At 42.5% G+C, this 13764-nt stretch overlaps 2 protein-coding genes across 2 annotated transcripts in view; one reads left to right on the top strand and one right to left on the bottom strand.

Annotated features, from left to right (window-relative positions):
* The window catches only part of cadm1b (cell adhesion molecule 1b), a 273072-nt gene that overhangs the window by 258590 nt on the left and 718 nt on the right, over positions 1-13764 (bottom strand). The window contains exon 2 of the mRNA XM_086216677.1: positions 12622-12845. Coding sequence (XP_086072803.1) covers positions 12622-12688 — 67 coding nt within the window. The 5' untranslated portion in view covers positions 12689-12845. The remainder of the gene's footprint in view (positions 1-12621; positions 12846-13764) is intronic.
* On the top strand, positions 6664-12596 carry tmprss5 (transmembrane serine protease 5; the record flags this gene model as incomplete). The annotated part of the gene is made up of 8 exons (XM_086215566.1): positions 6664-6685; positions 9199-9373; positions 9616-9729; positions 9837-9880; positions 10567-10729; positions 10881-11065; positions 12275-12373; positions 12454-12596. Coding segments are annotated over exons 1-8 (945 nt in total), but the record flags the coding sequence as incomplete, so codon positions are not given.

The raw sequence follows: 13764 nt of genomic DNA, 5'->3' as shown, positions 1-13764 counted from the left end.
GACCAATAAAATAAATTAACACCTCTGAAGCCTCTCCGAGGGAGAGAGAGCAACCCCACCCAGTCTTGAATCGGCTTGAGTGGATACAAAAATATCAGTGAGGAAGTCAGAACGCGTCCTTGATCGTAGCGTTGGTGAGTTCACCCAAGACTGAAAATTCAACCATTATCTACTCTGATGATGGAAGGTCGGGTGAGGTTTTCCAAGGAAAAGGTGTTGCAGTAATCTTCCAAACAATTAAAGTGAATGGTAAATTGTGAATTTTCAAATGTAAAAATAATGTTCATAATAAAAACAATAAAATGTGTAAATACTGCTCGCCTGCAGTAATCCTAGTGTCCTGAAGACTGGACACGCCCAACGCCACAGCAATGTAACATAAGGCGACCCGAGATCCCTGAGGAGTCTCAAGGACAACTTTTTTATGTTGCAAGGTAATTAAGAAAATAAATATAAAATCACTAAATACTACATCACGCACAGCCGTTTTTTTTTTTCCTAATTTAATTTTACTCTCCGAGGTTACCTAAATCAGCCAATAAGAAAGCTACTCACAAACCACAGACATTATAGAACATTGAACAGAGGCTATGGAGGGGCACCAAGTGGAGGAGGGCGTGCATCCAAGGTTCACGAGTTAAAAATGTGAGAAAAATAACAAAAGTTAAGCTGCAGAACTTTCCAAGAAAACATCTGCAAAGTTGCAGCATCAAGAAGTTCAGGTAAATCCCACAGCACTTATCGATAGGACAGCGTGGAATGCAGTGACACGCCATTGGCAAATAATAAGCTAAAGAAGACGAGCCCTCATCTTCAATCATATCAACCTGAGCTGGTGATAATGAAGCCCTCAGTCTCCTCCTCCAGCTCCTCCAGCCTCACCTGCATCTGGCTGCCTTCCTTGTTCCTCTAACATGTGCACGTCTGCTCCATGTGCCAAAGATCCAACTGCAAACATCAGTAAGTTTTGCATCTGATTTGGCAGTATCTGCTTGGCGGGCCTTTCTGTTCTGGCCACACCTCTTTCGTATTTTGGTTTTATAGCACTCATTTTTTGCAAATGAGCTGTTTTAATGAGGGGACCAAGCCTAAGGAGGCAGGTTTAAAGATGTACTTGGCAGCGTGTACAATGGAAAAACCAATGAGCCGATCTACCAGTTTTATGAAACAGTAGTACTAGAAAAAAAGGGGACAGTTGTGTGGGCCCAAAGGGCACGCTGGCCCTCTGGGATTATGCCTGCTACATTAGATAGCCACAGCCCCCATGTTTTCATCTGATCCAACCCACCAATGCATCAGTCTCTAACCTCCAAATTAAATTTCCATATAATAAAAGGAAATTCATTGAGTATTGGAGTAAATATGTGATTCTGATTCTGTGAAGACAGACAATCACCTCTGTAACCCGCCCACCACCATCAGTCCAAGGACACGCTCGGTGGAGGAGCAGATTGAGTGGGAGCCAGTGTTAATGTAATCTCCTCTGTTTAATTAGAGTGAGCGTGGTGGGCAGCTAAAGCAAACCACATTAGCCGCCATCTGGTGGGGAGAAGCGCCACTTCTCCACCCTCACTATCATTAGCCTCTACAAGACAAGACGCAAACGCATACATGACAGCTATTTATTCATCCTGCCAAGTTCAATACAGACACAACTGCATATCGTTTAGCGACTGGGATCAGGGCGTACTCATGCTTAGACCTGTCACACACACATTGCTGTGTCATTAGAATATGCTGCGACCTGAAACATCCAAATTAAGTAGTTGTCAAAGGCTTTGAGCCAGACGCATACTGTACATTACTCCCTTGAGAATGACTGTCTTCCTCAGATATGCTTGGTTTTTAATTAACTATAACCTCAGACACATTCAAGGTTCAGTAGAAGGAATACGTCTGTGAGCAGCTAAACATCAAGCATGATCTAATTTAAGCTATCCAGTGAATGTGAGGCTGCATGATGAAATGACTCCAGATTTAACCTTGGTTGTTTTTTTTTTAACCACCATAAAATGAAGGTCATCAAATCTACCACAAGAGGGCAGTATACAACCACAGCTGAGAGCTGTCTCAGACTGCAGGCAGAACTCAAGAACAGGGATTTACTGCTCCACAGTAGGCAGAGCTCAACTGGCAGCCTGCTGAGCAATTATTAAGGCACAGAAGTGTGCGTGTGTGTGTGTGTGTGTGTGTGTGTGTGTGTGTGAGAGAGAGAGAAAGATAAAAGAGGGCACAGATAAGTAGTTTCTACCCTCTGTTTTATTCTTGAACACACAATTGTATGACATTGCGGATCCGACAAAGTTAAATTATTCAGTCACTTTTCGGACAATAATTATGCAATAATTGTGCATGCAATATATATTATACATATATACACATGTAGTATGTATGTATGGATGGATGGATGGATGTATAGATAGATCACACACATGTGTGTGTAAATAAATGTAAGGATTTCATGGCATGCAGACATGAGATATGATATACAACAGAAGTCTCAGCCTGCTCCAGGTGATTCCTCATTCCCTCCTAACAGTCGGTGGCAGTTGCATTGATCTTAAGCCTTTGACGGCCATATTTAAGCTGCTCCCAGAGGCCTCACTAACCAAGCTTTCTCGGCTCTTCAACTGAGACTGCATCACTATCGTAAACGCTAGTAAGAAGATGTGATGATACTCCTCAAATTCAAACAGCTAAGGAATCCTACACAAGGGTCTACCAGAGGGTTTTATACCAGGGAGCTGCTTTTTCTGCCATATTTAACTGTATTGGCTGGTGTTAATACTTGAATTTGCACCCCAGATTTATAGCCACACACCGGAACAAACAGCCGGTGATGGTGACTTCACAGTTTAACGGATTGCTTTGCTTAGTGAAGACATAGTGGAGGGGACAAAGCTCCAGCTGAACGGTGTTCAGCTCCAGGCTGGAACTCCTGCGACCTGGTGGGAGCAGCGTGAAGGAATGGTTGTGGGGGGTTGCGGGGGTCATGTGCAACAGTTCGTGCTGTGTGTGTGATGGCTCTGCTGTTGAGTTCTATGAGGTTGGGGGTGATTTTGGATGCGCTGTTCAGCCCAAATGTCAAGAAACACGTGGTTGAGTTTTGCTTTTGTACAATAGCAACAGAGGGAGAGGGAGGCAGCAGAAAGTGCTCAGAGTTTGCAGCTGCCAGAGTCTCAACCACCTCTTTATTGGTGGTCTCGGTGGGATTTTGACAAATACAAATGTCTCAGATGCCACCAGTCCTCAGTCATTTCATGAAATCATTCAAAGAAAGAATGGATCAGTTGTTTGGGATCGCTTCCAGTGCCCGAGTTTGTCTCATCTGTTTACAGTGATTACAAATCTAAAGAGGCCAGAAGTCCACTTTTAAATAAAGTTTGCACAAAATCCTCCACAGTAATTCAATCTTTCACTGTCTATTTGCCAAAGATCCATATATGCTGTTAGAATTCCAATAAATCAACAAAAGTGTGATTCAAAACCGCTCCAAAAAATGAACGGACCGTTCCTCGGCCAACACCCTACCCCTTCATCGACTTTCACGAAATTTGGCGAGGTAGTTGTTTTTTTGTTGTCGTTTTTTTGTTTCAAAAATCCTGTCGCCACACAAACGAAACAACGGCACCAAAAGCATACCCTCCTCTGCAGAGGCAACCAGTGCCTCCGTCCTCCCTGCATCTATGAGGAGTCCAACCTTTAATGTCCATCCCTGGTGTGCGGTCACAGTCAACAGCAGCAGTGGCAGCAGCAGCAACTCATGATATCCCTCACATCACTGAATCAGTCCTAAATGCCTCTGTGGGCTGGACTTTGGCAACAACCGTCACGGCAAATGTTATCCAAAGCTTAAGAGGAGCTTTTCCTCTTTTCTGCTGTGTTAGAACCTACCATGGGATTTATGAGAAGGGACTGAGAGACTGCAAGTGATGTTCAAGGTTTGGATGCTGAAAAAGGCCCACATGGTAATGGCTGAGATAAGAGTGTAACAGATCAAATCTCACTACCCCAAACGGGGAGAGTGCCCCCCCTTCCTCCCTCCCTCAAAGGAGAGAGAGAAAGAAAGAGAGCTAGAGAGAGAAAGAGAGAGAGAGAGCTAGATAGAGCTCCAAACTGGCCTGCAGCCAGACTCTTCACAGCAGAGCCTCAGAGTGTGATGCATGAATAAATGAATGAATGTGGCGGCCCGCACTGGGGTGTCTCTGACACCCTCCGTGCTGGGTGACAGACTGCTATTGTTATGGTGGTCACCTTGGAGGGATTCACTCATGAAATCTAAATTTCTGATCAAAAGATGATCAGAGGTTCGAGTCACTTGCTGATGACTGAGAATTACTGGCCTAGTTGTGTCTCCATGTCTTTAATAATTAATGCGGTATCATTTAAAAGCAGAATTTTAAAACATACACACTCACATGCACACGCCTGTGCACGCATGCACGCACACACACAGAGGAGTTTGAGTAACATTTCAACTAATGTCCATCCATACGAACACACCTGAGGACGCATATCACATGACCTTTTGTGCCTGTGTGTGTAACCAGGAAGGTGACTGTTGACTATGGTCAAATGTAAAAGCAATGATTTGAATTTTTCACTTGAACCAACGACGAGGTGGAAAAATGCAGGAGAATAAGACAACCTGCTCATTGCAAAAGTGAAGTAATACATCCTGTATATGATGACCGAAACACAGTTAAGCAGTAAGCAACACTAGAAATCTTGCCAGCATGAATGTTAAATTGCAGGATGGGCATTCTGAAGAGAGTAGGTTAAGGGGTGGGGCCGACTGTCAGTACTGGGATATCAGGCAGTGCTTCTTGTGACATGCTATATGATACACCTCTGCCACGTATTGATATCTTGAAGCAAAACAAAATTCTCCCGTCACCATTTTGACAACATGCCTGAAATTAAGAGTCTGTTGCACATCTGCGTCATCAACCTGACCAATGAATATTTAAGTAACTCCTGCTACACACACACAAAATATACATATACATATTTTTTTCATATATACACACACATACATACATATACATATAAATCTATATCTCTAAAAGGATATAGTGATCCATCTTAGATGAATTTTCTTGCAATATATTAATTACTGGTTACCGATCATGACAGCATCTTGAGTTACTCTATGATCCCCACTGGTGTTTGCTTGTGGTGCTGTTCTATTGTTGGAGTTTTGATGAAACACATGTTTGGTATACCAACAAATATGTAATTAGAAAGTACCTGGAGAGCACACACCTCTGCCAAGGATACAGAAAATGAACATGGAATCATCAAAATGTGTTCAAACGTTCTTCCCATCTGCCAGAAACAGGTGTTCTGGGATCATCAATCCAGAATACGATCAAAACGATTTCCAGAAGCCAAAATGTTCTTTCAGCTCCACCCTGCCAATGATCCAGACCCCATTCTCAGGTTAACTTCTTCATTGTCATCGTACCAAACTGTCCACCACTGTTGAAAAGGCTGTGAGGTGAAATTTTACCAGTTGGTCAACAGAGTTCTGAACCACCTGACTCGTGCCTTCCTGACCAGCAGAGTCTCCTATTTCTCAAACACATTTGAACAAAACCTGCCCGCTAGTTTCCCATCCCATTCCCCCCATGGTGGAGGATTTCCTTCTGATCAACAACATGTCATCATGAAGTGAAGAACACAGAATATTAACATCTCTGACTTTAACTGACTTCAAATACTTCAATACCACACTTTTCACACGGGGGAATAAAAAAAAAACCCAACAACGCCGTGAAACAGGATGCAAAAAAAACATGGGGTGAATAAATATTTCATGGAAAACCTGATTAAGTAAATCCTGAAATGAAAAATTCCTGGCATTCACTTCTTCAGGTGGATCCATAGCAGCTTGGTAAATCACTGTTTACTCGGAGAAAACTAATGTCACCAGAAGAGGGAGACATCAAATCCTTTTATCTCTGCAGGAGAGCGGTTCAGCACCATACAACTACTTTTATCAAATATTAATAACCTCCAAACCCCTGTTGTATGCTGCTCTTGTTTCCATTTCATGCAATTTTCACGGTTGCTGTGATGGCTCACTGCAATTCCAAATAAATGCATGACACCTGGAATAGATAGCTGGCCATTTCTTGGATTTGGACAGTCAGATGAAGAAGAAGAATTCCCCTCCGTCACCTGGCTAATCCACACATGTTTCATAACCCTATTATCACATGATCCTTCAGCCTTGAGGATTAAAAATTAGTTATTCATTCTCAATAAATTCAGTGTTTCTCCTGGGAGGTGAAGACAGGTTTTGATCTATTTATGCGAGTTCAAACTCTGATCCTTTCAACAACAACAACAAAAAAAACCCTCATCTTGACTGTCATTACATTTAGAGTCAAGAACTCCTCAACTTGATTAAGAACTTCATATTTGAAAAAGAGAAATGCAGGTTTTTCGCAAAAAACGTCTGTGTGCTGGGAGAAGAGAAAGTCTCATCTGTCAGCGGGCAGACGGAACAGACTTCATTTTGTTCTCGAGTGTTGACAGAAGATGGTTCTGGAATCCAAATGATGGGGACTGACATGATATGAGCCTTTTCAACAATCTGCAATAATGACCTTTTCTCAGAACCACCAAATGTCAGGTAATAACAAGTCTTGGGCGAAAATGGAAAAATCTTTTGGCACAGGTATAGTGAGCTTGGAGGCATCTCTAGAGATACTTAACACCCCAACACACCCCCACCCCTCTCTACAAAGACCAGGTTCAGCTTGCTCTCACAGGCCCCATGACCCCCCTGGACAAACAACAGCCTCATTCTCTGCACCGCTGCTGACCTCTTTGTCTCTTTGTGAAGGGAAAATCCAGAGTTGCATTCTGTTAAATGGTGTGGCAACTGTGAGCACGACAGAGCTCTCCACCTCCAGCTCAGGCCTGCAGATGAGCCCGGACACCGCTGCCTTTTCCTCAGGACAGCATCCAAGGAAAACATGGTAGGAGCGGAGACCACGGAATATTCACCACACACACCTTGCTCCTTCGATGCAACACTGACTCTCTCACCCTCATTTGCACGCTTACATACTAAATGTGTATCACACTTGCTTTCAGGCAGCATTTCCATATGTTTTACATTTCCTATAAGCTACAATCACACAAGGGAAAAGCTGGTTTCGCTTTTATTTGGTAGTTTCTCACACCTGTATTATCGTTTTTATTATTATCATCCACACAATAAACACTCTCATTATGGCATTTATAGAAGCAGCTGCTTCATGGAGAGTCAACCCAACAAACTCGGTCCTGAATGAAGAGAAAATGAATGGATATTTGAAATCTATTTTTGCTCCAGATGAAGTTGCGTCACACAAATCTCATTATAGACTGGCCATGACTGCAGGGACACACACTTGTACACACTCACAACTCCAAACATCTGGACTGGTCAGTGATCGCTAATAACAGGATTACAAAGCTCCTAATCGAATGTGACAGAGCCTGAAATGTGCCCCTGTAATGGGAAACAGTTGTCAGCAGCTTTTGTCTCAAGTAAGAGCCAACTTGTCAGAACTCAATCAGAAGGACAGACGAGTAAATATCACCCGCTGACTTACAGAGTCTTGATGGAGACACATTATCAGTGATTGAGAACCCGGCGACTGTCAGTCATCCCTTCCACGCTGAGAAAACAGCAGAAGCTGAGGATACAGAGGGTGTGCAGGGCTGGTTACAAGGCTTTCACTCCACAACTCTTGGTAAGCTCCAACTGATTAGCATCAAACAGCAATCAATGAAAAGCTACGAGCTGCTGAAACCCAATACCTACACTGTGAACATGATATCTAATAAAATGCGACCTTCAGACCTCTAATTCTGAATTTTAAGGTTTATAATGTCGCTTTAAGCAGCTATAACAACTTCACCTTTGACCTGATACTCCATACAATACACAATTATAACCACCCTTTGCTCTGCTTAACTCTATCATAGTGCTATAAACCCTGATGCATCTTTGTAAAATTATTGTAAATGCTAAATAGTGGGAGCAGACGGCGGTTTGTCATTCTAGTAAGTTGTTTTATCAACTTTGACCTGTCTCCATTTTGGTTTTCAATGTACTTCATATATAATAAGAGTAAGTTTACTGAGATATTTTGTCTCAGCTCATGTGTGACATCACTAACTCCAGCGTATCTCTAGCTCCCAGGCTGGTGAGGCTGCTGGCAGCAGTGTGTGCAGTCGGGCTCCTGGGAGGCTTAGCTGTAGGTGTCTGGTTTCTAGGTGAGTCGCTGTGTCTGAGAAAGAATCGGTGAATGAACTTAACCGTAACCAGAAACTGTTTCCTTCCAACCAGTCTGGCTAGTGAGCATTTTCAACATCATTACTGCTCAGTACACTAAAGCCACAGTTGCCTGTTTGAGGTCGATACGATATCGACCTCTGAGAGATTTAAAACTGAATGCATTGTTCATTTATTGGCAGATATTCATTTTAATGCATCAGTTTTAATGAGTAGCGTGTACTGAGTGAGTGGTGGGATCAGACATAATAGGCTGATTGGGTTTCTAAACGGGTAAGATACTGTATACGACAATCTGGTGAGCTTGGCCGATTCATCAATCAGGGCATCGCTTGCAGTATCGACATGTGCTTCAATCCTTAATTTCACATTATCTGCACTTTTGCTTTAGTAAAATTTTAATTGGATGCAAAATGATTCAGGAATTTACGCTAAACATCAGTGAAAGTGTAAGGGGAGGGTTTAAAATGATAAAGATCCCATAGGTTCTGATTGATATTGGCTCAGGCAAGTATTGACCACCGGACTAACTGCAGCACGTCTTCCCCGTTCAGTCAAGCTTCTACTGAGACCCTCCTCCTCTCAAACTCCAGTGGGACTGGGGGACACAAAGGAGACATCCTTCTGCAATGTGACAGAGGATATTTCTATCTCTGATGCCAGGAAAGGTCTGTGTTACCTCCTGTCTTATTAACAGGCCAAACAAGATGGTGCGGTTGTGTTTTGTGGGTCAGAAGCCACTGAAGTGATTTCGGTTGCCTTTTTTCAGAGTGACGTCAATGCACAGACATGAAAACATCGCTCATAATGACTTGCTTGCATTGACTACATTAGCATAGACACTTGTGGGTTTTCCTAATCATTCCCCACTCACATACGTTCGTTCAATACCTCTGACCAAGAGCTCGTCTCTGGAGGGATTTTCAATCAATCAGGTTCAGTGTTTTACAGAATCAGCTCAGAGAACTCCCTCCTTGAGATCCAGCTGGGGAAGCTGCCCACCTGGCTGCCAGTGTGCTACGAGAGGTGGAACTCTTCACTGGGAACACTGGTGTGCAGGCAGCTGGGTTACCTGAGGTTTGTGTACAGCACTCAAAGTGTGACACACTACCTCCCTTGTGCCTTGAGCCCTTAACACTGATTAACAGTCCTGGACTGACTCACTAACTTAAAGTTTAATCTCGCCTGCTTGGCCAGCGCTGCATATGTGGATTATTTATGATCTGCTAATAGCTCATTTACAATCTTGCTTCACACCTTATGGGTTTAAATTATCTTAATACTCACTCCTACCTACTTTGCATATGTTCTCTTTCCAGACTGACCAAGCAAAAAGGAGTGAATCTTACTGATATTGGGCCCAACTACGCTGATGGTTTTATACAAATTACCACAGAACACAAGAGTAATCTGGAAAATATGTGGCAGTTCAGGTAAGGCAATTTGTCTGAGGTCATCATGCTCATATTGATGCAGAGAAAGTTGTGGCCACTAACACATTAATTATGCATCATTAGTTACTCAATTTATTTTCATTTAGGCGGAGCTGTATCACTGGGAAGGTTATTGCTTTGCAGTGTTTTGGTGAGCAAATTAAGCTTCACTTTTTCTTTGACTTTGCATGCAACAATGAGCCCTGTAGGAGTCTTTGGCAGCTATTTGTGTCAAATGTCCTTGTTGGTTTTCATCATATTCAGTCATCCTCATCCTGTGCTTTTCGTTTAGTCAACTTTTAGCTGATTAAAAGTCTGAGAATTTTGAATATCATCCTCAAAGCAAACTTTTACTTTACTCAGTTTGAGCTGATGAAAACCTTTGACATTTTAAGCTTGTTTTTGTTTGTGAGAACTGACCTTTACTTGTCTGTGCTGAGCCTGAAAGTAATACTTCACACAAAAAGTGTACTCAGAAACAGGTGCTTTGATACCACAATGACATTTTTTTTTACTGCTGCCTCACTTTTTTGGGGAGGCTCCAGCATGAATATAGAACTCAGCCCCAAAAACAGTATGTAGCTTGAAGCTAACAGCACCCCATTGCCCCCAGCTGCAAACGGCGGCAAAACTGTCCAAAAACATCAGTTTATATACTCTCAAGCGTGTTGTCTGATATGATCCATGGCTTCTTTATCAAACCGTGAGCTGAGTAATAAACAAACACTTTGATTTGAACTTTGTGCTCAATCACATAGCGTAGAACAGGAAGTGTTGCTTCTCCTTGTGACCGATGCTCTCTTTCTTTTGCTTTTTTATGAATGGGTCTCTGTGTAGAGTGCGGCACGCGAGCAAAACTTCCCAGGATCATCGGGGGAGTGGAGGCCACGCTGGGCAGGTGGCCCTGGCAGGTTAGCCTCTACTACAGTAACCGCCACACCTGCGGAGGCTCCATCATCACCAGTCAATGGATAGTCACAGCTGCCCACTGTGTGCACAAGTAAGACCGCTGACCTTCCCAGCACTAAAGGTCAAGAGGTTACCAGATTCACAAAGAAGAATAATCACTCATTAACAGCTGCACACCACAGGACAAATGACGATTCTCTCTCATCAGCATCTGACTGCTCTTTCATTTCTTCAAACGTCAGCTACAGGCTCCCTCAGGTATCCAGCTGGGCCGTCTACGCAGGCATCGTGACGCGCAGTTCAGCTAAAATGACTCAGCACACCGGACACTCTGTGGAGAAGATTATCTACAACAAGAACTACAACCACAGGAGCCACGACAGTGACATCGCTCTGATGAAACTGCAGACCCCGCTGAACTTTTCCGGTCGGTCTAAAGCCCCCTTGCAAACTTTGACTACAAAGCACTTCAAAACCACAGACAACTCATTAGTGCTCTGATGCAAACGGAGCAGCTCAACAGCTGTATCCTCCCAAGACCACGTTGCACAAGTTTTACAAAATCCCTCTGAAGCTTTTGTACAAAAGTTGTCCAGTTTTAGCATCTACCTTCAACAGCGGCTAATGTGATTCCTGCAAGTTATTCATTTTACGCTGCTGCACCATTAAAACTTCAGGAATGTCTTAGTAAACAGTACTGTGTGCATCATTTGCCAGGAAATCTCTCTTCAAAAGCAATTTACTACTTAAACAGGAAGTCACTACAGGAGTACACAAGCTGTGACAAAAAAATCCTTAAATCACCACTTTAGAGCTGAATGATTTTAGTTGCCAGTAAATGGAGGTACAACTTGCTTTAACTGCACGTATAGAGAGATAAAAATACTAAATTATTCATTCCAGCAATGTAGTGTGATAGTAATGATGTAATGTTCTATGTTAAAAGTTAGGTCATTATACTACAAGAAGACTACTCTTTGGTCAAATATGTCAACTACATTCTCAACTACTGTTTGTTATGTTATATTTGATTAAATTCAACTTTATTTGTATGGTTATAGCTCAAAAGAGATGTTATCTGAGGCCACTTCTCAGTTGTGTTGGTTTGTTTGGTCAGTGACGACAGCTCCAAAGCGCCTGGCAGGTTTTAACATTTCAATTAAAAAGTACAAGCTGGGGCATTGCGCTTAAATGTGGCCACGAGTAAAGCTCTACTTTGGTTGTTTAACCATTGCTAACAGCTTTATGCTGTGTAATTACTGCAGTTCTGTTCACACAATGAACTAGAAGGCACTCAGAGAGCGCTGACCTCCACCAACACCCACTCAGCCAAAGCCAGAGTTAAAATACTGCCATTCCTCACTGTGCTGGCACATCTACCCCCCAATATTTAACACCTTACACTGTGTTTGGGGACACAGTTTTGGAGTAAACCTGACAAACAAACACAGAAAACATGACCGTCTTGATGGAGGAAATAATATAAATCTGGCACTGCAAATACTATGTTCCACTTAAAGATAACATCCCTTTCTCAATATTCATTCTGAGTGATTGATCATTATCAACATGATGATTTCAGCTGTCAGCTAGAAAACACAAAGAAGCTAAACTCCTGTTTCTTTCCTTGAACTAGATACAGTCAGGCCTGTTTGTTTGCCTCAGTACGACTACGACCTTCCTGGAGGAACACAGTGTTGGATCTCTGGATGGGGATACACGCAGCCTGATGGCGGTAAGCGTATTACACCACTCTAAAACAAGTTCACATCATACATCATAGCTGAGTGTCACAAAACGGCTTTTCTCTCTTAGTTCACTCATCTGATACCTTAAAAGAGGCACCTGTTCCCATAATAAGCACAAAGAAGTGTAACAGCTCCTGCATGTACAACGGCGAGATCACACCACGGATGATCTGCGCCGGATACACGGAGGGGAAAGTGGACGCGTGTCAGGTTAGATGCGTGTTTGGGACTGTACCTTGCAGGAAGGTCCTGAAGAATGCTGACACACTGTGAATGCTGGGTCGGCCAGTGGAGCTCACCATCTGTACTTCTTTCTCTTCAGGGGGACAGTGGGGGTCCTCTGGTTTGCCAGGATGACAACGTGTGGAGGTTGATGGGGGTTGTCAGCTGGGGGACAGGCTGTGCAGAGCCCAACCATCCCGGGGTTTACACCAAAGTGGCTGAGTTTTTGGGCTGGATCTACGACATGATTGAGGTAAACACCCACTCAGCTAGATATCGAATTGATGAATTTTCCCATCCATTGCCTTTCATAAAAATGCACTTTAATCACATTTTAACTTAATAATAATGAATTATATATAATCATATCAAATTCTGTTGCCTAATACGTTCAGTTTGCTAGCATTGGTATTGCTACTTAAGTTAAAATTGAATAAAGACGTTTTTTTTAATTCATTTTTCACCTATACTTGTACTGTTTCCATCACTCCAGAGATATCCAGAAATAGAGTCTTTATTATTAATTTCTAAAAATCTTATACTATACCAATTTGATTTTACACTATTCCTAACAATATTTGTATTTCTTTGCAGAATTCCTGAGGTGGAATGACAAAGCACAAAAAGCTCCTGATATCAGCAATTTAAAATATTAGATTATTATACTTAATTATACAGTATTTTTACTCTTAATGTCCATTGTATAATGTACACATGAAGGCTGACTGAAGATGCATTTTTACGTTGTATTTTTCACGTATCAGATATAAATTATGGCTCTTTTAAAGCTATGCCTGAGTGTGCTTATTGAATCCCAGCTCTTATTTTTGCCACGTTGCACAAGGTAACGGGCAGGACCTGAGTCCAATCGCCTCAGCCAGTCACGCTGACGTAAATGACGGCATCAGTCACGACGTCAGGGAAGTCTCTGTGTTTCCCGTGCTGAGTCTGACATCTGTGGTTTAAGGTGGTCTGAGGTGACATTGAGGATTCAGGATTATCTGTAATGTTGTCTTGGTTTCAAAATTCAGAACTGGAGTGTCTAGGTTAGGGCCAGAGATGGCCCTCCATAAGCTTCCATTTGGCCTGACAGATGTAATAAATTAATAAATAATAGCAGTACTAATAATACATTTCTTTTAAGCATGTACAAAAA

This window comes from Aulostomus chinensis, chromosome 10 (genome assembly GCF_037954235.1).
Source record: "Aulostomus chinensis isolate RoL2024-O1b breed Wild chromosome 10, RoL_Achi_v1.0, whole genome shotgun sequence".
Classification (NCBI taxonomy): Eukaryota; Metazoa; Chordata; class Actinopteri; order Syngnathiformes; family Aulostomidae; genus Aulostomus; species Aulostomus chinensis.
This window is presented reverse-complemented; position numbering and strand designations above follow the sequence as displayed.